Source organism: Mandrillus leucophaeus, unplaced genomic scaffold (assembly GCF_000951045.1).
Source record: "Mandrillus leucophaeus isolate KB7577 unplaced genomic scaffold, Mleu.le_1.0 Scaffold1454, whole genome shotgun sequence".
Taxonomy (NCBI): domain Eukaryota; kingdom Metazoa; phylum Chordata; class Mammalia; order Primates; family Cercopithecidae; genus Mandrillus; species Mandrillus leucophaeus.
This window is the reverse complement of record NW_012101426.1, coordinates 237,085-260,393: the sequence shown is the minus strand read 5'-3', so window position 1 is coordinate 260,393 and position 23,309 is coordinate 237,085. Positions and strand designations below refer to the sequence as shown.

General features: G+C 36.3%; 1 protein-coding gene across 2 annotated transcripts in view; it reads left to right on the top strand.

The window, feature by feature from the left end:
- The window catches only part of LOC105535388 (ATP-binding cassette sub-family A member 13-like), a 231,519-nt gene that overhangs the window by 160,485 nt on the left and 47,725 nt on the right, over positions 1–23,309 (top strand). For both annotated transcript variants that reach the window (XM_011974456.1, XM_011974457.1), the window contains 3 exons: positions 729–879; positions 7,697–7,831; positions 15,245–15,348. In XM_011974456.1, the coding sequence (XP_011829846.1) occupies positions 729–879; positions 7,697–7,831; positions 15,245–15,348 (390 nt within the window). The remainder of the gene's footprint in view (positions 1–728; positions 880–7,696; positions 7,832–15,244; positions 15,349–23,309) is intronic.

Below are 23,309 nucleotides of genomic sequence, written 5' to 3'. Positions count from 1 at the left end.
TTTGCTGCTGATGAGAATTCAAAATGGTACAACCACTTTGGCAAACAGTTTGGCAGAATCTTATAAAACTCAGTATAGTCTTTCCATCTGATTCAGCAATACATACTAATAAAAAAACCCAGTTTTATTATGTATGTATGCACAGGAGTTTCACACAAAAAATAAGACTCAAGGAGCTTCCCAGATGATTGAGGCTTATACACCGTATGAGGTTAAACAAAGCAAAAAGGATTTGGGGATCCCGGTCAGGGGAGGCCAGCTATGGGAAGGTGAGGGGAGGAAATGTATGCTGGATTAGGGTTGTCTCATTACACAGATAAGAGTCTCTCTGGTTCAGAGTTGTCTGGGAAAGTAGCTCTCTTTCTGGTACGGAGATATCTTTACAAATGGAAATTTCCTTCGTAAATGTGAATTTCCTTTTCAAAAGAAGACAATTTATACTCAATTTTTAGGCAGTTAAGGAGAGGTAAAGAGCTTTTCCTGTGTTTTCTGGTCTTCCTGTGTCTTCAATTGCCTTTAGCTCAAAATAATGCATATGCCAAAGAGGCCTATTTTGGGGTGACTTCTTGTATCCTTCGTTTCTCATGAATTGAACTTATTCTTGTGAAATGAACTAATTGTTTTGAATAAACTGCAGTGGACTTGTTATTGATGAGCCACATTTTAAAAATGGGTTGATGCCAGTTTGGGAAGCTGCTGTTCTCAGCCTGTGCTGCTTCTCTCTGCAGGGACGCTGTGGACCTGTCTTCTGCTGGTGCTGCAGGCGTGCTCATTGGCTACTGTCCCCAGCAGGATGCCCTGGACGAGCTTCTGACTGGTTGGGAACATCTCCATTATTACTGTAGCTTACGCGGGATTCCAAGGCAGTGCATCCCTGAGGTAAATCTCCCTGGGGTCTTCTAGATAAAGGGACCCATTGAGGAATGCTTGGTGACCACCTCTGGCTCCAAGGCAGCTCTCTCACCCTGTGAGGAGAAGAAACTGTAGTAGCAGATAAACTTACCTGCAAGAGATTTTCCAATGTGATTATACTGAAGAAAACATTAAATAAATTTGCCTTATTTACATAATATATTTAAACTGCATCTGTGTGAGGCAGTCCTGTGGTCAGAGTTAAAACATAAATACATCATTTATAACTTTGTATCCCCCTTGCTCTTTTCTTCCTCTCTAAATACCTTTTACATTTATTGAATGACTAATTTGTATTCAGGAAGAAATATCACAAACTCTGTATTTTCAGGGCTTATGAAAGAGTGGGCACAAAATACGTGTGGAAACTGGGGGATTGTTGGAAGGAATGACTTCCTGATGAGTGGGCGGACAGATTTCTACTGCCAGGGGATTCCTTTCTGGGTGGCCTTAGGGGAATGAAGGAGTGGCAGGAACTGCAGACCTCCATACACCCATCACTGCCTGTGACAGGAGAGAGGCAGGTGGAGCAGTGAGAGAGCAAAAGACAGCTGCCACTTCTTCTGCGCGAGTAGAGGTCAGTGAAGCAGAGCGGACAGCATTGATTGACAGCTCAGGATGTTGTACCGTGAGCCACCAAAATTGCAGTTACTTAAGCACATTTTTACCTTTTCTGCATCTCATTATAGAAAGTCTGGGGTGCGTGCTCCTCAGATTTCTGGATTCTGAACTACAAGCAGAAATAAGTGGCTTATATGATGCATTTGCAATTAGATTCTGCGGGAGAGGGAACATTCTAGGACTCACAGGAGACAACACTAATAGCCTTCACCTTCACTGGTCCATGAACATTCATTCTCTGTTCTGTTTTTATAATGCTTCAGCATTTGTTCTTATTTATGCTTTCTAACTTTAAGTGAAACTAAACAGAATGTCTGCACCGCATTGTAAGGACTCTGGCCCCTTTTCCCATCTCCTGTCTTAATAAAGCAAAGATAACCGACCACCCCACAGAGACCTGCTGGTTGTAGTTAAACAGTTATTGGCATCCGTGACTAATTGTTGGCTCAATTTTTATCGGTATTTTATCTCTGTCAGCTCCTCCTTGTTAGTTTTTGATGAAAGAGGCGGGTGCTTGGCAATGGCTTTAAGCTGGTGCTTTTGTTTTTTGAGGGAAACATGCTTATGAAAAAAGCTCTCATTAATGTAGTAAGAGTCGGTGCTTTCTGTCATTCAGGGCAATTGTGTCTTGATATTCAGCTGTCTTACAACTTTGTTTTTCTGAATTGTTCTACCAAGAAAAGTTATTTAAATGGTAACCAATTAGGAACTGCCTTCATTTCCTTTATACAACTGTAACTGATTTTGCAGACAGTAATGCTACTTGCTCTTGTTTCTAAGATGTCAGCTCACTTTTGCATCTGTTCCCAAAGGAGTTAGCTCCTTTTCTAGAAAAAAATTCTCTGTTCTATATATTTGGGGCATATTTAAGTTATAGAACAGGCATATCCATTCTGAGGTGCTTATCACAAGGTGTCCAGAAAGAATTATTATAAAATAATGGAAAACAGTAGTTTTATCTTTCAGTATTTCAGTATTTATTTTCAGTATTTATTCCATGTCAGGTACTGTTCTAAGTATTTTACAGCAAGCATATGAAGTAGATGCTTATTCCCATTCTACAAACTGAGAAATTAGACACAGTTTAATTGAGACACAGAGACACAGGAAAACTCAGACACCAGAGAAATTAGGCCATTTGGCCACATTCACATGGCTAGTATTTGGCAAGGTTTTGCTTTGAAACCATATAAACCAGCTCCAGGGTACAAGTTCTTGACTAAGACATTACTCTGACATTTATTTTATCCAGGTTGTTAGTTCTATAAGATGGAATTCTTGGTGTATTAACAGTTCAGTCTTATTTTTATACCCCTGGGGTGGCCAAAGAAGTGGAAACTGTGTGGGGTTAGTGCATGACTTCTCTAACATGGAACTCCTCCTGCTGCCTGGCTTTCCGTTGAGCTGGAGTTGGGCTCAACATGTGTGCCTCACGAGTCTTTCAGAACTCATAGATATGGGGGTAATCTTTAGACACATCTGCTGCTCACCTTAGTTGTTTTCTTCAGGCTGCCATCTATTTTCATTGTAACATGGACAGCCACCATTGTATGTTCTCTGATTCTAAGTGGAAGACCCTCTGTGCTTGCTGGGAGGCTCCTTTGTTCAGCTTTACAGTCCCCTGTCCTCCCTCCCTGGGACCCTCAGAGCCCATGCTGTGGCTGAGCCAGCCCACCTGTGCTCCACTTGCTGGTCATTTCTATGTATGGTCAAATTGCTCACTTCCCCAACCTTTCAAAAGTTTGATGAGTTAAGAATAAGATGCCACTTCATAAAGCTTGAATTTAGATTCGGCAAGTTAACGTAATGATTTTCAATTTTCCCATGATTTACACTGCACAGTTTTGTGCAGTGTGCATATTTGAGCCTGAATTTAATTAACCTTATATAACATGTTATATCAAGTTATATCACTTGGTTATTACCAGATGATGCAAGAGATGAGGGCTACACAGTCTGGGATGCTAGACAAAATGTGTAAGAGTCCATCATGCTAGGTAGTTTTAAAGGTAGTGTCATACCATAACGAACAAACAATACTTCTAAATGGGAAGAGATTTGGCAAATTCTGCGTGTTAGTTTTCCCTGGTATAGAAGAGATATGGCCCCTCATCATCTTAGTTTTGTTAATACCTGCACATGCCTACCAGGGAATATCTCTACTGTGTCTTGCTTCCCCCTGTCTTCTCTAAAGGCATGACTTTTATCTTTAAGTTTTCTTCCATTCACACAGTCAGTTGAGCTAGAAGGAACTAGAAGTTATAAGATAGTAGGAATGGGGACAGGAGGTCATCTTCAGAGGAAGGGCCAGGATAAACATTTCCATCTGAAATCCTTGGTTTCCTTTCCCTACTTTACCACTCATTTTGATCTTTAATCTCACAGAAAATGTTGACCTGGCCATTATATATGCTAGTGGAAACATTTTGGCTTTGGAGTCCAGCAGATGTATGTGTGAATCTCAGGGCAATTTATTTGGGCTCCAGTGATATTTATAGAAGTCCTACTATGTGCCAAACATGAATAAGCACTGGGGCTATGCATCCCAGTGCATATCCCATTGGGATTCATTCCAAAACGAATACATCCCCAAATGAAAGCATCCCAAAACAAATGCATTCCAGTAACTTGCCTTAAATATGGTACAATTTCTAGAGTTTCATGAGAGAAAAATACCAAACTGCAGAGAGAGATTGTGTGAACTTTTGACATTTTGGGATTTTAGGCAGTATTTTGCCAACCGAGATTGCTAAGGCATTGCTTTTGCCATTACTTTGACAGTATTGCTGAGTGCAGAAAAGACTACAGCAAAATACTTCTTATTAGGCTATTTTCAGTTATTTTCTGACAACATGACATTCAGAAAACATTGGATCAAACTAATACATTTGTTCCTGTATACTCTGGAATCTTTCCTATGGTTAACCAATCCAGAATTTGCAGGCTGCAATATTTAACCTTTTGTGAAACTGGGAAAACATGACATATGTTTCCTAACTTCATAAAAATGTGCAATAATAATTTGGCAAGTTTATTCAAAATGTAACTTGCATTCTCAGGTGCATTTCTCCAGAACCAAGTGCTTATATTATTATTTTTTAATTTCATTTGTCAGTTTATCAGCTTTCATTTATGTATTGCTAATCTTTGAATAATATAGATGAGAGTAACTAAAAATTTCTTTCTAATACATGCACACACACACATATTTTCATTCTCTTTTTCTTGTAATATTTATAGGTCTAAAAATAACCAAAACAAAATCGACTTCACAATTTGTCATTTTTGCCAGCCTCACCACTGTTAGTACAGCAGGTCTCCAAATAACGTTGTTTAGTTCAACATTGTTTCATTACAATGATGGGAAAAATAAAATTGAATTTCTGCCAGGACTGCTGTCGGAGAGGAGTTTGCACGCTCTCCCCATGGCTACGTATGTTTTATCCAGGTACACTTGTTTTCTGTCATGTCCCAAAGCTGTGTACATTAGTTTCTTTGGTGTGTCTAAATTGAGTCCATGTGGGTGAGTATATGTGGACATGTGAGTGCACCCTGTGATAGAATGGAATGCAGTCCAGGGCTGTTACTGCCTGGTGCCCTGAGCTTCCAGCATAGACTCTGACCACCCTCAACCCTGAACTGGAATAATTGGGTAAATCATGTTTTTGTTAATCTTTCACAAATGTATGTGTAGCTCACATTTATTTCAGTGTTTGCTCTTAGAAGTAGTTATTTTTATTTAGAAGTTTGGAGATGTTTTTGTGACCAGACATATGACATAGGAACTTTTGTTTCTACCAATCAGCTTATGGTAAAACTGGTTTCATTAAATGTTGATTCAGTTAAAGCAGTCTCTAAGAACATATGGATGGCGTTAAGTAAGGACTGCATTGGCTTTTTCCCGACAGATAAAGCTTTCTAACAGGGTCTATAATGCTCTTAGTTTTCTTCTCTTTTATGGGGACATGTGCCTCCTTTTCCAGGAAGCCTCCCTGGTTTCCTTCCTTCATCTCTCATTATGAGTGTTTATCTAGCACTGATTTACGCTTCTTGGCCATTCTTCTCGGAGAAAAATTTGGATGAAGCTACATTACTACTTCTGTTATCTCTGTAATTCCTGAAATGCCAGGCATTTATATTTCTTCATTTATATGACCCTTCTCTTAATATTTGTGTGTGTTTGCTTGTGAGGAATAAAATGTTTTGTCTTGATATTTTAGAATTCACTTAAGTGAATTTTTGTTCAACTGGTGATAATTGAAATAATTGGTCTGAATGGAGCCAGGAAAAAGGATGATTCATATAAAACATTCTGGGGAAAATGACTTTACTTTCAATAAGACCAACTACTGGCCTTGATAAGATTTTCTTAGGCAGATAGGAGGAGATTAAATATTTCATCTTTATGTATCTTTGGGGCCTGGAAATCTGCATTTCCTAGAATTATACTATTTCACCATAAGACCAGTCCTTGACCCTCTTCATTCATCTGCAATATATTTTGAAGTTGTACAAGTGAAGCCGTATAACAATTTCTGTTGAAAGATTTTATTGGGGGATGTAATGATTACGCTAATATTTGTAGAGGTTCTTAATGCTTCATTATCCTTCATTATCCTGTTATTATCCTAACTTTTATGCACTTGTCAAAAAGAGTATACACATTAGTTTATATTTATTTAGTTATTTGGGATGCACAATTATTAACCCATCTTTTTAGTCCTAAGGAAGTTTCCCTCTTCTCCTAAATTTGAATTAAAATATGATCTTGGTCAATTTGGCTAAATGATGATATCTAAAAAATGAATCTATATTAATACTTCTATGGTCATAAGAGTTAAATAAAATTGTTTGCAACATTTTTAAATTATGCTAAGTTCGAAACGAAAAAGTTACTTACCTTGGACCCCAAGAAGAATTAATCCAGCATAGGAGACAGACTAGAAACAGAAAATGTAGTGTGGTACAAATTACAGTGGGAAATGCTAAATAAAAGCATTCTATAGACACATAATACACAGAAGGGGTGACACATACAACACACAGAAGAAGTGACAATTATTTTTTCTGATGAGAGATATGGGCTGGGCCTTCTAGGATGTGGGACAAGCTGGCAGGGTGGAAAGCAGGGAAGAATAAAGAAGCTGTGAACCCCAGGCTTTTGGGTACGGTCTGAACTCTCCTGTGGCTGGTGGGGGGGTGAGGTTTGACTAATGCTGCCACCATCCTTGGGACTTGGCAAAGTGGTTTTCAGCAGTTGCAAATAAGAAACATTTCCCATTCCCCTCCCCACCTCTAGTTACTTTGTAAACCAAACTCTGAGTTTGCAAACATTAACAGTGGCTTCTCAATGTGAAAGGGTTATTTCTTTCCTTGTGTTAATATTGAAAATTCCCTCCAGCCATAAAAACGAACAAAATCACATCCTTTGCAGCAGCGTGGATGCAGCTGGAGGCATCATCCTAAGCAAATTAACAGCGGAACACAAAACCAAATACATGTGCGCTTATTTATAGGGGAGAGCTTAACATTGGGTACACATGGACACAAACATGGCAGCAGTAGACACGTGGAAATCCTAAAGTGTGGAGGGAGGACATGAGACAAGGGGTGAAGAACTACCTGTTGGGTTCCATGCTCACTACTTGGGTGATGGATCATTAGAAGCCCAAACCTCAGTATCACACAATATACCCATGTAACAAACCTGCACATAGACACCCGGAATCTAAAATAATAAAGAAAGTGTTCTACTTCGGTTGTCTTCTCCCTTTAAGTTTTGACACCTCTTTCCATTAGTTTCATTCCTATTTATTTCCTTCTCAGTTTTCTTTTTGGCATTCCCGTCTCTGCTCACCTTAACATGGGTATTTATCTGGACCTCCAACCTCGAGTGTGTTTCTTGCCCACCCTGCTCCCTGAACTCTAGATGTGATTATTTTGACCGTCACTTAGATGTCTCCAGCCATAGAAAACTCCCACCTGTTCACTCTCAATTACTGCCTGTATGGTGAAGGGGGATGTTTCAGGAGATGTACTTGATTGTATGTGTGAAGATGAGCAGGGTTAGTGGGAGGGAGAAGCAGGAGTGAGGACTGAGACCAGGTTTCTGGTGGGCACTTTGGTGAATGCTTGTGTACACATGCACATCCCTCTCTTCCAGGTTGCTGGAGATCTCATCAGGCGCTTACACCTCGAAGCCCATGCGGACAAACCTGTGGGCACCTACAGTGGGGGAACCAAGCGGAAACTCTCTACAGCCCTGGCCCTGCTGGGGAAACCTGACATTCTTTTATTGGTGAGTAGAGGAATGTCAATGTCTTGGAATAAGACACATATTACATATTGATTTATAAACTGATTTTAAGAGTTTTTCTGGGAAGTAACTTTAGAACTTGCAAAGCTGGTTCTACAAACTAGTAAACTGTTTTGCCATAAGCCAACATTTCCCAAACATCATTTGAATTTTGCAGAAATAAAACACCTTTTGCTAGATTCACTCATATTCGTCAAACTGAAAATTCTATAAAATTTTAACATTAAAACAGTGTTTTAAAAGATTATTAGAATTCATCTGTAATCTGAAACCCATTATGTTTTCCTCTAGAATATTGCTTTGATGTCTTTTTCTCTGTGTAGCTGTATGTTTATCACAGCAGTAGTGACACCTGTCATGGTGAGTCTTGAAGATGGGTGTTGAGAGTGAAGGCTGGCTATGATGTTGAGGGTAGGAAGAAAACTCCAGCAACAGGGTAGAGTATATGCAATGGTCTTGAGACAAGGTAGTCTGTAATCAGTCTGGGGACTGCAGTTAATTTGATTTGAATGAAACAAAGCATTAATTGGAGGCAACATTTGTCAAGAAATGGAGTTAATTGTCTTACATTTCATAAAACAGCTATAATTGTTAATACAAGTAATGCCATTGAAAGAATAAATAAAGGCTATTGTTACATGCCATAAATTGGATTCTAATCACTAGAGTGCATCTTTGGACTTCACACCAGTAGAGAGTCTGAGGGGTGTCAAAAAGTGTGGAAAACAAAACAGATTCCTTTTTTTCTATCTTTCTTCATCAAATGAATACACCCTTTCAGTGGGGTAGTAAATGGGAATTGAGAAAGTCTGTGTTAGAAAATGGTCTCATCATTTTCTGGTTGTTTCCTGGAAACTCACTTGAATATTCTTTTTAGGTGCCATAAATTTGCTTTTGCAATGTCCAAATTCCTGGACCATTGTATAGTTTCATATTCCGGAATCTGATAATAAAAACTACCATTTGCACAATCCTGAAGTTCACAAATTGCATTTTATTTTCAACACAAGGCGGGATTATGTTGAGTAGTTAACAATATGTGGGCGTTCATTACTTTCTGTGGAATTTCCCTATGCCCAGCCCCTTACAATGCATCTCCTCAGTTGGATGAAGGGGCCGCTGCTCTATAGCCATGACCTGGTTCACTGCAGACCATGACATGCTTTTCTTTGATACATCCTTGCTCTCAACTTTCCATGGATGCCCAAACCTGTGGCACAGTGGTCAAGGTGGGGACTCCGGAGTCTGACTGACAAGCATTGAATTTTGCTTTTGCAGCCGCCCAGCACTTGGCCTTGTATGTTCTATGCCTGCTTCCTTCTCATCTGAAAATTGTCCTGATAATAATGTCTGTCTCATGGAGTCATTGAAAGCAGTAAATAAAATAAACTACATTAAGCATCTAGCCCAGTGTCCAGCAGATGGTAAACCACAGTAACTATTTGTGACTATGATAATGGTTACTGTTCAGAGCAATAGGTTAAAGAGATTTGTTGCCAGTCCTTTGGAGTTCTCAACAGAGAGACTAGAAGTGACTCTCAGAGCTGACATCAAGGAGGGAATCAGGAAAACGTAAATTACACATCCAACGCTCATGCTGAGCATTGCATGATCACACCTTTTATTTACTTATTTTTATAACTAGTACACATATATTGCTTGATTTGCAGAAAAGACTAGATATTTATTTTTCTGTTCAGTGCTTCTCCCCCCATCCCTACTGCTTCCCATCTGTTTCTTTCTTTGGGGAAGTTTATGACCCGAAGCTCTTAAGAAATATGTGTTTAGTACTCCCTGGCTAATAAAAGCACAGAAATACATCTTACAGTTTGGCAAGATTTCTCTAGAAGTGGTTCATATAAGAAATACTTTGGTGTCTATTGAAGGAGAAAGCTTCAAGTTCTAAGAAATATCAATTTATTTGATGTTGCTAAATAAATGAAGCCTTTTTCTGCTATCATATGTCTTCCTAGGGCATATCATTCTGAAATTTTATGGAGGTTGAAAATTCATTTTAAAAACATCAAGGTTGGCTTACCTAGCCAGATCATGAAGGAGAACCAACCTGGCATGAAAATATAGCCCAATTCCCCACCTCCCAGTTTTATGGAGGTATAATTAATAAAAATTGTATATATTTAATGAATTCAACATGTGTTTTGATATACATAAATATTCTGATGTGATGACTACAACCAAACTAATTAACATATTGATGATGTCATATAATTGCCATTGTTTTCCCTGTGTGTGATGAGAACACTTCATATCTACCCTCTTAACAAATTTCAAATATGTAATACAGCATCATTACCTACAGTCCCTCTCTTAGTCCACTGTGCTGCTATAACAGCCTGGATAATTTATGAAGAACAGAGAACAGACATTTGAGTTTTGGAGTCTGGGAAGTCCAAGATCAAGGTACTGCCAGGTGCAGTTGCCTGCTGAAGGTGCCAACCCTGCTTCCAAGATGACTACCTGAACCCTGTGCCCTCCAGAAGGGAGCAGTACATGTCCTCATAAGGCAAAAGTCAGAAGAGCAAAAAGAGGTGAAGGTCCTTCATCAGGTGCTTTTATAAGGTCACTTAACCTTATAAACTCATTCACCTCCCAGTGGTCACACTTCTCAATATTGTTTTATTAGGAATTGAGTTTTAACATGAATTCTGTAGAGGACAAAACATCCAAACTATAGCAGCCCTATATGCTGTATATTAGATCTCCAGAACTTGTTTGTCCTGTATAACTGAAATTTTCTGCCCTTTGACAAGTATCTCCCCATTTCCACAGCCTGGCACCTTTCTACTGTCTCTTCCTACGTGTTCAACTTTTTAATATTTCATTAAGAAGTAGTGTTTTTCCATGCATGGCTTATTTCACTTTATGCTTGGCATAAGTCCTCCAGATTCACTTATGTTGTTGAAAATGGAAGGATTTCCTTATTTTTCAAGCAGAATAATATTTCATTACACACATATACACCCAGAGAAAAGAGAGAGAGAGAGAGAGAGAGAGAGACAAGGAAACAGGGAGAGAGAGAGAGAGAGAGAGAGAGAGAGAGACATACACATTTTCTTTTCCCATTTATACACTTAGGGATGCTTAGGTTGTTTCTGTATCTTGACTTTTGTAAATAATGTTGTCATGAATATAGCACTTGCAGATACGCTTCCAGATATTGATTTTATTTCCTTTGGATACACACACAGATGTGAGATTACTGGATCAGGTGGCAGTAGTATTTTTAATTTGTAGAGGAACCTCCACACTGTTTTTCACAATGTGTGTACATTTACATTCCCGCCAATTGTGTATAAGGGCTCACTTTTCTCCGAATCCTTGCCATTGCTGGTTATCTTCTGTCCTTTTAACAATAGCTATTCTAGCGAGTACAAGGTGATATCTCATTGTCGTTTTTATTTACATTTCCCTGATTATTAATAATGTTGACCATCTTTTCATATACCTATTGGCCATTTGCATGTCTTCTTTTGAGAAAAGTCTGTTCAAGTTTTTTGTCTATTTTTAATTATTATTATTTTGCTATTTAGCTTTATGAATTCCATATATAGGATGTAACCCCTTATTGGATACATGGCTGCAAACATTTTATCCCCCTCTGTAGTTTGCCTGCTTTGTTGGTATTTTCCTTTCTTGTGCAGAAACTCTTTTCATTTGAAATAGTACCACTCTGTGTTTGCTTCTGTTTTCTCTGCCTTTGGTGTCATATCCAAAAAACAAACAAAACATCGCCAAGACCAATGTCAAGGAGCTTTTCTTTTCTTTTTTCTTTTTTTTTCCTACAAGTTTCTTGGTTTCTGATCTTATGTTTAAATCTTTAATACATGCTCAGTTGATTTTTGTGTATGGTGCAAGATAAGAACCCAGTTTTAATTTTTTGTGTGTAGATACTCAGTTTTCCCAAAGCCATATATTGAAGAAAGCACAGTCGTGCTTTTCCTAGTTTTAATTTTGGTGTATTTGTCAAAGATTGACTATATATGTTTGGGTTTATTTCTGTACTGTCTATTCTTTTCTATGAATCTATATTTCTGTTTTTATACAAGTACCATACTTTTTAAATTACGATAGCATAGTAGTATAGTTTGAAAATAGGAAATGTGAGGCCTCCAGCACTGTTCTTCTTGCTTAATTTCTTTAGCTATTTGTGGTCTTTTGTTGTTGTTTTTTTTTTCTTTAAATAAATTTCGGTATTCTGGTTTTCTATTTCTGTGAAAAAATGACAATGGAATTGTAGGAATAGCACTGAGTCTGTAGATCACTTTGGGTAATATGGACATTTAAAAATATTAATTCTTTCAATCCATGTACATAGATAGCTCTCCATTTATTTGTCTTCAATTTCTTTAATCAAAATGTTATAGATTTCAGTATACAGATCTTTCACTGCCTTTGTTAAAATTATTCCTAAGTATTTTGTTCATTTTGATCTTACTGTAAATGAAATTGTCTAAAATTTCCTTTTCTGATAACCCACTGCTATTTTATGGAAGCAAAATTGATATTTGTATGTTGATTTTGTATTATATGACTTTATTGAATTTGTTTATTAATTCTAATGGATTTTTTGATGGTGTCTGTAGTGTTTTCTGTATATTAGATCATGCTTTTGGAAAGATGATTTTACTTATTCCTTTTTGATTTGGATGCCTGTTCTTTGTCTTGACTAATTACTCTGGTAGGACTTCTGGTATTATGTTGAGTAAAAGTGGCTAGAGTGGGCATCCTTGTCTTGTTCTTCTTAGATTCGAAGTTTTTAGCTTTACACTGTTGAATATGATGTTAGTTGTGGGCTTATGATGTATGGCCTTTTATTCTTTTCTTACTTCTGCTAACTTTGGGCTTAGTTCATTTCTTTATCCAATTTCTTCAATTGCAAAGGTAGGATATTTATTTGAAATCTTTCTTTTTTCTTAATGTTGATGACTTCTTCCTGAAACCTGCTTTTACCTCATCCCATAAGTTTTGTTTTGTTTCCATTTTCATTTGTCTCAAGATACATGTATTTTTTAAAATTTTCTTTTTAATTTCACTTTTGGCCCATTGGTTGTTCAGGAACATATTGTTAATTTGCATGTATTTGTGAATTTCTCAGTTTTCCTCCTTATTAATTTCTAGTGTCATACCATGTTGGTCTGAAATGATACTGGATATGATTTCAATTTTTAAAAATTGTGTAGACTTGTTTCGTGGCCTAATATATGGTCTCTCCTGGAGAGTATTTTATGTGTGCTGGAGAAGAATGTGTATTCTGCTGTCATTGGATGGAATGTTCTGTGTATGGCTGTTAGGTTCATTTGGTCTAAAGCGTAGTTCAAGTACGTTGTTTCCTTATTGATTTACTGTCTGGTTAATCAATGTATCATTGAAAGTGGAGCCTTGAACTCCCTATTATTATTGTAGTTATGTCTTTTACTCCTTTCAGTTCTGTTAATATTTGCATTACATATATAGCTACTCTAATATTCAGTGCATATCTATTTACAATTACTCTTTTATCATTTTATAATAAATTGACCATTTTATTATTGTATTTTTCTCTTTTTACAGTTTTTGACTTAAAGCATATTTTGTTTGACATAAATATAGATAAACATGCCCTCTGGGTCATCATTTGCTTGGAGTATCTTTACCTATTGTTTCACACTCAGTCTATGTGTATCTAAAAAACTGTACTAAGTCTCTTGCAAATAGCATAAGGTTGGATCTTGGTTTTTATCCTTTCATTCACTTTATGCCTTTTGATTGGCAAATGCTGTCTATTTACAGTTAATGTAATTATTAATAGGTAAGAACATATTCTTGACATTTTGTTAATTGTTTTCTGGCTATTTTTAAAGCTATTTATTCTTTTTTTCCTTTATTACTGTTTTTCTTTTAATTTGATAACTTTTTTGTGTGTTGGTATGTTGGTATGCTTTGATTCATTTCTCTGTTTTTTTTTTTTTCTTATGTGTGTGTGTGTGTGAGTGTGTGTGTGTGCATCCACTGTAGATTTTTTATTTGTGGTTACTAATTATCTATATAAAACATCTTATAGTTACAAAAGTCTATTTTTAACCTGATAGTAACTGAACTTATGTCACATTAAAAAAAACTACACTTTTACTTCCAACCATCTCATTTTATGTTTTAGATGTCACAATTTGCAGCTCTTTATATTGTGCTTCCATTAAAAATTATTGTAGCTATAGTTACTTTAATACTTTTTTGTCTTTTAATCTGAATATTACAGTTATAAGTGATTTACACACCAACATTAAAGCATTAAAGTATGCTGAATTTGGCTATATACTTAACTTTACTGTGAGTTTTATAATTTCATGTTGCTAATTAGAATCCTTTTATTTTGTTTTGAAGAACCCCCATTAGCATTTTTCTTTTAAGACGGGTATTGTGTAAATGAACTCTTTCAGCTTTTGTTTGGGAAATTCTTTTTCTTTTTTTTATTTCTGAGGAGCAGCTTTGCTGGGTAAAGTAGGCAAAGTATTTTTGATTTGGTAGGTTTTTTTTCTTTCATTGGCCCACTCTTTCCCCGTCCTGAAGATTTCTTCTGAAAAATCCACTGATAACCTTGTTCATGTATGTAATGAACCTTTTTTTTTTTCCTCTTGTTGCTGTGAAAATTCTGCTTTTCATTTTTGACAGTTTGATTATTGTGTATCTCAGTGAAGAATTTGTTGGGTTGAAGCTATTTGGGAACTTTTAAGCTTCATATATCTCAGTGTTCAAATGTCTTTCTCTTTATCCAAATTTGGGAATGTTTCAGCCACTATTTATTTAATAAGCATTCGGCTGCCCCTTTTTCTCACCTTTTTTTATTTTGTAAATCTCATATTGTAAAAGTTAGGTCTCTAGATAATGTGCCATAAACCTGTTAGGCTTTCTTTGTTCTTCTTAATTCTTTTTTTTTTTTTTTTTTTTTTAATTTTCCTTGGCTGGATAATTTCAAATAATCTGCCTTCAATTTCACAGATTTGTTTTTAATCTGCTTGATCAAATGTGCTTTTGGCATTCTGTATTATATTTTTTATTTCTTTTTATATTTCTGCTCCAGTATTTCTATTTGGTTCTTTTATATATATATATTTTTAATCTCTTTTTTGAATTTCTCTGGATGAGGTGAGAAAGAAGTGGGACTCTTGGGTAGCATGCTGTGTGGCTGGAGGAGTCAGGCACTCACTCATTGCTCTCTCACGTTCCCCTATCATTCTGGCTTTGTTGAGCAGAGTGTAACAAAACCAATTGGAGAGGTGTCTGTTAGAGCCAGAGCAGAGATTTTTCTTTCACCTGGGGTCTGGCCTCCCATGTCGTTGTGTATATTTCTATTTGTGTTTTTCAAATGCTGATTACTCTGTATTGCCTTTCCTTCAGGATGAACCCAGCTCTGGGATGGATCCCTGCTCTAAGCGGTACCTATGGCAAACAATAATGAAGGAGGTTCGGGAAGGCTGTGCTGCAGTGCTGACCTCCCACAGGTGAGCTCCAGTTTCTCCTGTAGCCCTTTCCTGAGTAAGACTGACTAACAAAGGTTAAGAAGTGCATTTAGGCCCCTGCACAGTGCTAACATAGACATTTCTTAATCTTTACAGCACAGTAATGGTGATATTGTTGTTAGCCCTTATTGTATAAATTGAGACTGAAACCATGAGGGATTACGTTATATAACCAAGTTTACATAGCAAACAGGTGGCAGAGCTAGAATTTGAACCTAATATTCTGTGTCCAAAGATGATATTCTTGCCTCACCCATTGCTACTGTTCAAGGATGAGTGCTAGACTACTGTTTTCAGGTCTTCCTGAAGGATCTTTCAGATCCTTTCCATCCAAGGCCTCTTATTTCAGCAGGTAGAATTAGCTGAACTAAAATACTAAACAGGTTACTGAATCTGGTTTAACATTTTCTTTATCACAGAATTAAGTTTGTAATTAGATTTCAAAACCATTGACTTCTTTTTAATTTTCTAATACACTGTTCTAGGCCACACAGAATTACAAATACAGATTTTATAAAACCTACTTATGGGAAGTGAGCAATGTAATTTAACTAATACAAATTCTAATGACGTAATAAAGACCAGTCTTTAACGTTTAGACTTGTTTTGTCTTTATGCTTAAGTAAAATATACTGTCCAGATGTCAAGAGTTGCCAAAGATCTGACATTTTGCCCTTTTGCAAGCTGGCAAATTTAGCTTGATACAGTTTTATGGATGTTGACACAAGAAATGAGACTTCTGGGTCGGAGATGAAATACTTTACTGCTCACAGCAAAAACAGTAGCCAGAGTGTCAGCATGGTTTCTCATTGGTTCCCTAAACCCCAGTTTCTACTGGACTAATGGATGCCTGCACACATAGGAGAGGAATGCCAAATCTAGTGAAATTACCACCTTATAACATCTAATAAGGAAGCCAGCTCTTGGTTTGGGAGGAGGTGTCGCTTCTTCAATGGTTGTTTGCTGCAAGCACAACTTTGAGAAATGGCCCAGGTAAAAGGCAGTTAGGGCCTTATATTCTTGTAATTCGTGGCAAGACATGTAGGAACACAAGGGACCCATGGAAACATGCTTCCCAACAGTCTAAATCTTTCAGTCTATGCTTGAGTACCCCAGCTCTTGTTACCAGAAGTGATATAAAGCTAGCCCTATCATTTGAAATGTGAGATTTCTGAGAGGACCTCAGAAGACTTTGCTGATTACTGCAGCATTATTAGTTTATGTAAAAATACTATTAAATGCTATAACTCAGCATGCATAATCCTATTATACATAAATCTTACAGCCATTTCCTGTAACAAGTATTAGTGGCTGCAAAGCCAATGTATTGTGAATAAATCAGCCATTCACACATTTCTCACATTGCTTCATGTCAAAGTAGACTTTTCTTTTCAATTTTCTATTTTTGGGCTCTTTCTTTTTTTAAAAAAATCATTCACTGATAGGTTTGTCTATATTGCTTAACATTCCCCAATTTTCACTGCCAGACTAAACTTTACACTGTTGTTTTTTTAAATATCATTTTCTGAAGTGTAATTTACATTTCATATAACTTAACCACTGTAAGTATGGAATTCTATGATTCTTTTGTAAATTTATAGACTTCTGCAAATGGTACCATAAATAAGTCTTAGAACATTTCTGGCACCTGCCCCCAAATTTTCTCATGCTTATTTTCAGTTAAATTAGTATTCAAGGCCAGGCAGGGTAGTTCACACCTGTAATCCCAGCACTTTGGGAGGCTGAGGCGGGCGGATCTCGAGGTCAGGAGATCAAGACCATCCTGGCTAACACGGTGAAACCTGCCTCTACTAAAAATACAAAAAATTAGCCGGGCGTGGTGGCGGGCGCCTGTAGTCCCAGCTACTCAGGAGGCTGAGGCAGGAGAATGGCATGAACCTGGGAGGTGGAGGTTGCAGTGAGCCGAGATTGTGCCACTGCACTCCAGCCTGGGTGACAGAGTGAGACTGCGTCTCAAAAAAAAAAAGCATTCAAAACCTCCACCTAGGAAAACATCGATGGCTTTCTGTCTATGTAAATTTGCTTTATATGGATATTTCATTAACTGAATCATATAATCAGTAGTCTGCTGCCTCTGACTCTTTTTTTTTAATTTACTGTAACACTTTTAAAGTCTATCCATTGCGTTTTGTGTCAATACCGTGCTCCTTTTCATTTTGAACAGTGTCCCATTTTATAGCTATACCTCTTCTGTCTATCCATTCACCGTTTGATGAGCAGTTGGGTTGTTTCCAGTGTTTTGCTATTATGAATAACATGTTGTGAGCAGTCATATAAATGTGTTTGTAGGTATAGACCTGTTTTAATTTTTTTTAATTTTTCTGAGTCAAGTTGCTAGGTTGAATAGTAAGTTGTATTTGACACTTTAAGAAGCTGCAGAGTGATTTCCCACATTGGCCTTATCAGTATATGTTCCCAGCAACAATGATGAGTCTTCTTTATTCCACACACTTGTCACTACTGTCTGTCTTTTGTGATTATAGGCATCCTAGTGAAGTTGGGTTTTAATTCACATTTTCCTAAGGACTAATGCTGTTAGAATCTTTTCATGTGCCTAATAGTTATTTGTATTAATTCTTTAGTGAAATATCTATTCCAATATCTCCTCCATCCTCCATTTTTTAAAAAATGGCTTTATACTTTAGAATAGTTTTAGATTCACTGCAAAATTGAGAGGAAGGTACAGAGATTTTTTAAACTCCCTCCTTGCCTTCTCAAATGCATATCCTCCCCTATTATCAACATACAGCACCAGAGTGATACATTTAGTAAAACTGATCAGCCTACATTGACAGCACATCACCACCCCAATCCAGTTAACATAGGGGTCACTCTTGGTATGGGACATTTTATGGGTTTGGACAAATATCTAATAAGAAACCACTATTATAGTATCAGACAGAATTGTTTCTTGGCCCTAAAAATTTTCTGTGTTCCGCCTATTCATCTCTCTTGCCTAACCCCTGGTAACCACTCATCGTTTTACTATCTCCATAGTTTTACCTTTTCCACAGTGCCATATAGTTGGAATCATATAGTATGTAGTCTTTTCAGATTGACTTTTTGCATTAAGTTTCTCCCATGTCTTCTCGTGGCTTGATAGCTCATTTCATTTCAATCCTGAGTCATATTCCACTATCTGGATGTACTACAGCTTATTTATCCACTCATCTGCTGAACCACATCTTGGTTGCTTCCAAGTTTTCACAGTTTTGAAAAAAGCTGCTTAAGGATCTGTGTGCAGTTTTTTGTGTGAACATATTTTCAGCTCCTTTGGGTAAATACCAAGGAATGTGATTGCTGGATGGGATGGTAAGAGTATGTTAATTTTTGTAAGGATCCTTTATTTTTTAATTGTTTTTTATCTATTATTTTTGAATTGTAATAGTTCTTTTTATGTAGCAGATATTCCTATATTCTGAATAGAAGTCCCTTGCTGGATAAATGATTTGCACATATGTATTTCCAGTCTATGGCTGTCTTTCCATTTTGTTAATGTCTTTCCATTTTCCATTGTCTTTGGAAGTGCAAACATTTTAAATATTGATTACATTCAGTTTATCAATTTATTTTTATATGGTTTGTGCTTTTGGTGTCTCATCTAAGAACTATTTGTTCAAGTGAAGTCCTAGAGATTTTCTTCTATTTTTTTTTCCTAAAAATTGCAGGATTTTAGCTCTTATATTTAAATATTTGATCTATTTAAAGCTAAATTTTGTGTATAATATGAGAAAAGGATATAAATTCACTTTTATGTATGTTAATATCCAATTACTTCAGCACTCTTCCTTGAAAAGATGATCTTTTATCCCACTGAATTGTCATAGCACCTTTATTGTATTATTTATTATGTGATTTATTTTTGGACTCTCAATTATTATCCATTGATATGTATGCCTATTTTCTTGCCCAATAATATCATGTTGATTATGGTTGTTTTCTGTTAAGTTTTGAAAACAGTAAGTGTTATTCCTTCAGCTTTTTCCTTCTATTACAAAATTTTTCATTCTCTTGAAGTATCTTTCAGTTTCTCTTGTGATTACTTCTTTGACCCTTAGTTTACTTAGAAGTGTTGTTCCGTTTTCAAATACTTGGAGATTTTTAAGATTTTTTTTCTGTTATTCATTTCTGATTTAACTCTGTTGTAATTAGATAAAATATGTTGTATGATTTTCATCCTTTTAAATTTGTTAGGACTTTTTGATGGCCTACCAGAGGGGTTATAGTTTTTTTTGTTTTTTTTTTTAATAAAACCCCATTATATATATATTTGGTTTGCAAGTCACATGGTGTGTACTGCAGCATCCAACTCCACTGTTGTAGTGTGAAAGCTTCCCCCAGCATTAGGTAAATGCATAATTGTGGGTTGTATTCCAATAAAACTTTATTTATTCCTCTCCCCCTATCCCCCACAAAATTGTGGCAGGCTGGATTTAGCCAATATACTGCAGTTTTTTACTCCAGGCTTATCATGTGGTTTATCCTAGAGAATTGTCTATGCAAAGGAAAATGTATTCCATAGTATTTGGATGGAATATTGTATACACAGCAAGTTAGTTTTGACAGTGTTGTTTAAGTATTCTGTATTCTTGTGGATATTTCCCTGGGTATACTATTAATTACTGAAAATAAGATACTGAAATCTTCAAGTATAATTGTTATATTTTTCTTTTCCTTCTTTAAATTCTGTCAGTTTTTGCTGCATATATTTGGAATCTGTGTAGTTAGTGAATATGCATTCTTAACTGCTATCATACTCATATTTTGACTTTCTTATTATGAAATGTCTCTTTTTCACTCTAGCAGTATGTTTTATCTTAAAGTCTATTTTGTTTCTTAAAATAGCCATTGCTTCTGTCTCTTGGATAATGTTTGTATGGTATATCTTTTCATATTCTTTTACTTTGAAGTAATTTGTGTCTTTGAATAGAAGGAGTGTTTCCTATGGATTATGTATAGTTGGATATTGTTTTTTTCCCAGTCTGACAATGTCTGCCTTTTGTGTGAGATGTTTAAACTATTCCACATTTAATGTAATTATTGATATGGCTGAAGTAACATTGACTGTTTTGCTATTTTTTATATAATGTCTCCCGTGTTTCTTGTGTCTCTGTTTTTACTTGACAGTCTTAGATATTAAATGAGTAATTTGAAGTATTCTGTATTTGATGTCTTATCTATTTTTTAAATTATGTTCCTACTGGCTAGTCTAAGGATGATAGTATACATCTTGATGCTAACTCAATTAGCATCTTGATGCTAACTTAATTCTGGAAAAGTATTGTAATCTTGCCCTAATATGGCTCTATTTCCTCTGTTTTTCTTTTTGTTATTATTACCATATACATTACATTTTATATGCTCTAAATCCAATAAAGCACATTATAAGTTTCACTTTACATAATTTTGAATTTTTAAAGACGATAAGAAAATATATGAAAAAAGATATACACAATCTTAAATAGTAATCCATATGCAATTGTCATTTCTGACACTTGTCTGTCCATATGAAAAATGTGAGAAAATTTTGGCTATTATTTACTCAAATAGTTTTTCTGGCCCTATCTATGTTTCCTTTTCTTTTGGTCTTCCATTGCATGTATGTTGAAACTCTGATGTTATCGCACAAGTCTGAGTTCTTTTTCATGTTTTTAGTCTTGTTTTTCTCTATTTTTGGATTGGGTAATCTTTATTGATCTATGTGTTCACTGATTCCTCTGCCATTTTGAATCTAGTGTTGACTCCGCTAGTGAAGTTTTCATTTAATTTCTTGTAATCTTTAACTGAAAGATTTATTTTTGGTTCTTTTTTATATTTTTTTATCCCCTTCTTCAGAATCCCTATTTACTGATTTTGTTGTCACACTTTTCTTTCATTCTTTTTTTTTTTTTTAATTCTTAAAGTTCTGGGGTACATGTGAAGAACGGGCAGGTCTGTTACATAGGCATACATGTTCCATGGTGGTTTGCTGCGCCCATCAACTTGTCATCTATATTAGGTATTTCTCCTAATGCTATCCCTCATACAGCCCCCCGCCCCCGCACAGGCCCCTGTGTGTGATGCTCCCCTCCCTGTGTCCATGTGTCCTCATTGTTCAACACCCACTTATGAGTGAGAACATGCTGTGTTTGGTTTTCTGTTCTTGTATTACTTTGCTGAGAATGATGATTTCCAGCTTCATTCATGTCCCTGCAAAGGACATGAATTCCTCCTTTTTTATGGCTGGATAATATTCCATAGTGTATATGTGCCACATTTTCTTTATCCAGTCTATCATTGATGGACATTTGGGTTGGTTCAAAGTCTTTGCTATTGTGAACAGTCCCTCAATACCTATGTGTGCATGTGTCTTTATAGTAGAATGATTTATAATCCTTTGGGTATTTACCTAGTAATGGGATTGCTGGGTCAAATGGTATTTCTAGCTCCAGATCCCTGAGGAATTGCCACACTATCTTCCACAATGGTTGAACTAATTTACACTCACCACCTACAGTGTAAAAGCATTCCTATTTCTCCACATCCTCTCCAGCATCTGTTGTTTTCTGACTTTATAATGATCGCCATTCTCACTGGCATGAGATGGCATCTCATTGTGGTTTTGATTTGCATTCCTGTAATGACCAGTGATGATGAACTTTTTTTCATGTTTGTTGGCTGCATAAATGTCTTCTTTTGAGAAGTGTCTGTTTATATCCTTTGCCCACTTATTGATTTTTTTTTTTCTTGTGAATTTGTTTAAGTTCTTTGTAGATTTTGGATATTAGCCCTTTGTCAGACGGATAGATTGCAAAATTTTTCTCCCATTCTGTAGGTTGCCTGATCACTCTGATGATAGTTTCTTTTGCTGTGCAGAAGCTCTTTCGTTTAATTAGATTCCATTTGTCAATTTTGGATTTTGTTGCCATTGTTTTTGGTGTTTTAGTCATGAAGTCTTTGCCCATGCCTATGTTGTGAATGGTATTGCCTAGGTTTTCTTCTAGGGTTTTTATGGTTTTAGGTCTTACATTTAAGTCTTTAATCCATCTTGAGTTAATTTTTGTATAAGGTGTAAGGAAGGGATTCAGTTTCAGCTTTATGTATATGGCTACCCAGTTTTCTCAACACCATTTATTAAATAGGGAATTCTTTCCCCATTGCTTGCTTTTGTCAGGTTTGTCAAAGATCAGATGGTTGTAGATGTGTGGTGTTATTTCTGAGGGCTCTGTTCTGTTCCATTGGTCTATATATCTGTTTTGGTACCAGTACCATGCTGTTTTGCTTACTGTAGCCCTGTAGTATAGTTTGAAGTCAGGTAGCTTGATGCCTCCAGCTTTGTTCTTTTTGCTTAAGATTGTCTTGGCTATGTGGGCTCTTTTTTAGTTCCATATGAAATTTAAGGTAGTTTTGTTTTTCCAATTCTTTGAAGAAAGTCAATGGTAGCTGGATGGGGTTAGCATTGAATCTATAAATTATTTTGGACAGTATGGCCATTTTCACGAGATTGATTCTTCCTGTCCATGAGCATGGAATGTTTTTGCATTTGATTGTGTCCTCTCTTATTTCCTTGAGCAGTGGTTTGTAGTTCTCCTTGAAGAGGTCCTTCACATTCCTTGTAAGTTGGATTCCTAGGTATTTTATTCTCTTTGAAGCAATTGTGAATGGGAGTTCACTGGTGATTTGGCTCTCTGTTTGTCTGTTATTGGTGTATAAGAATGCTTGTGATTTTTGCACATTGATTTTGTATCCTGAGACTTTGCTGAAGTTGCTTATCAGCTAAGGAGATTTTGGGCTGAGACGGTGGGGTTTTCTAAATTTACAATCATGTCATCTGCAAACAGGGATAATTTGACTTCCTCTTTTCCTAATTGAATACCCTTTCTTTCTCTTGCCTGATAGCCCTGGCCAGAACTTCCAATACTATGTTGAATAGGAGTATTGAG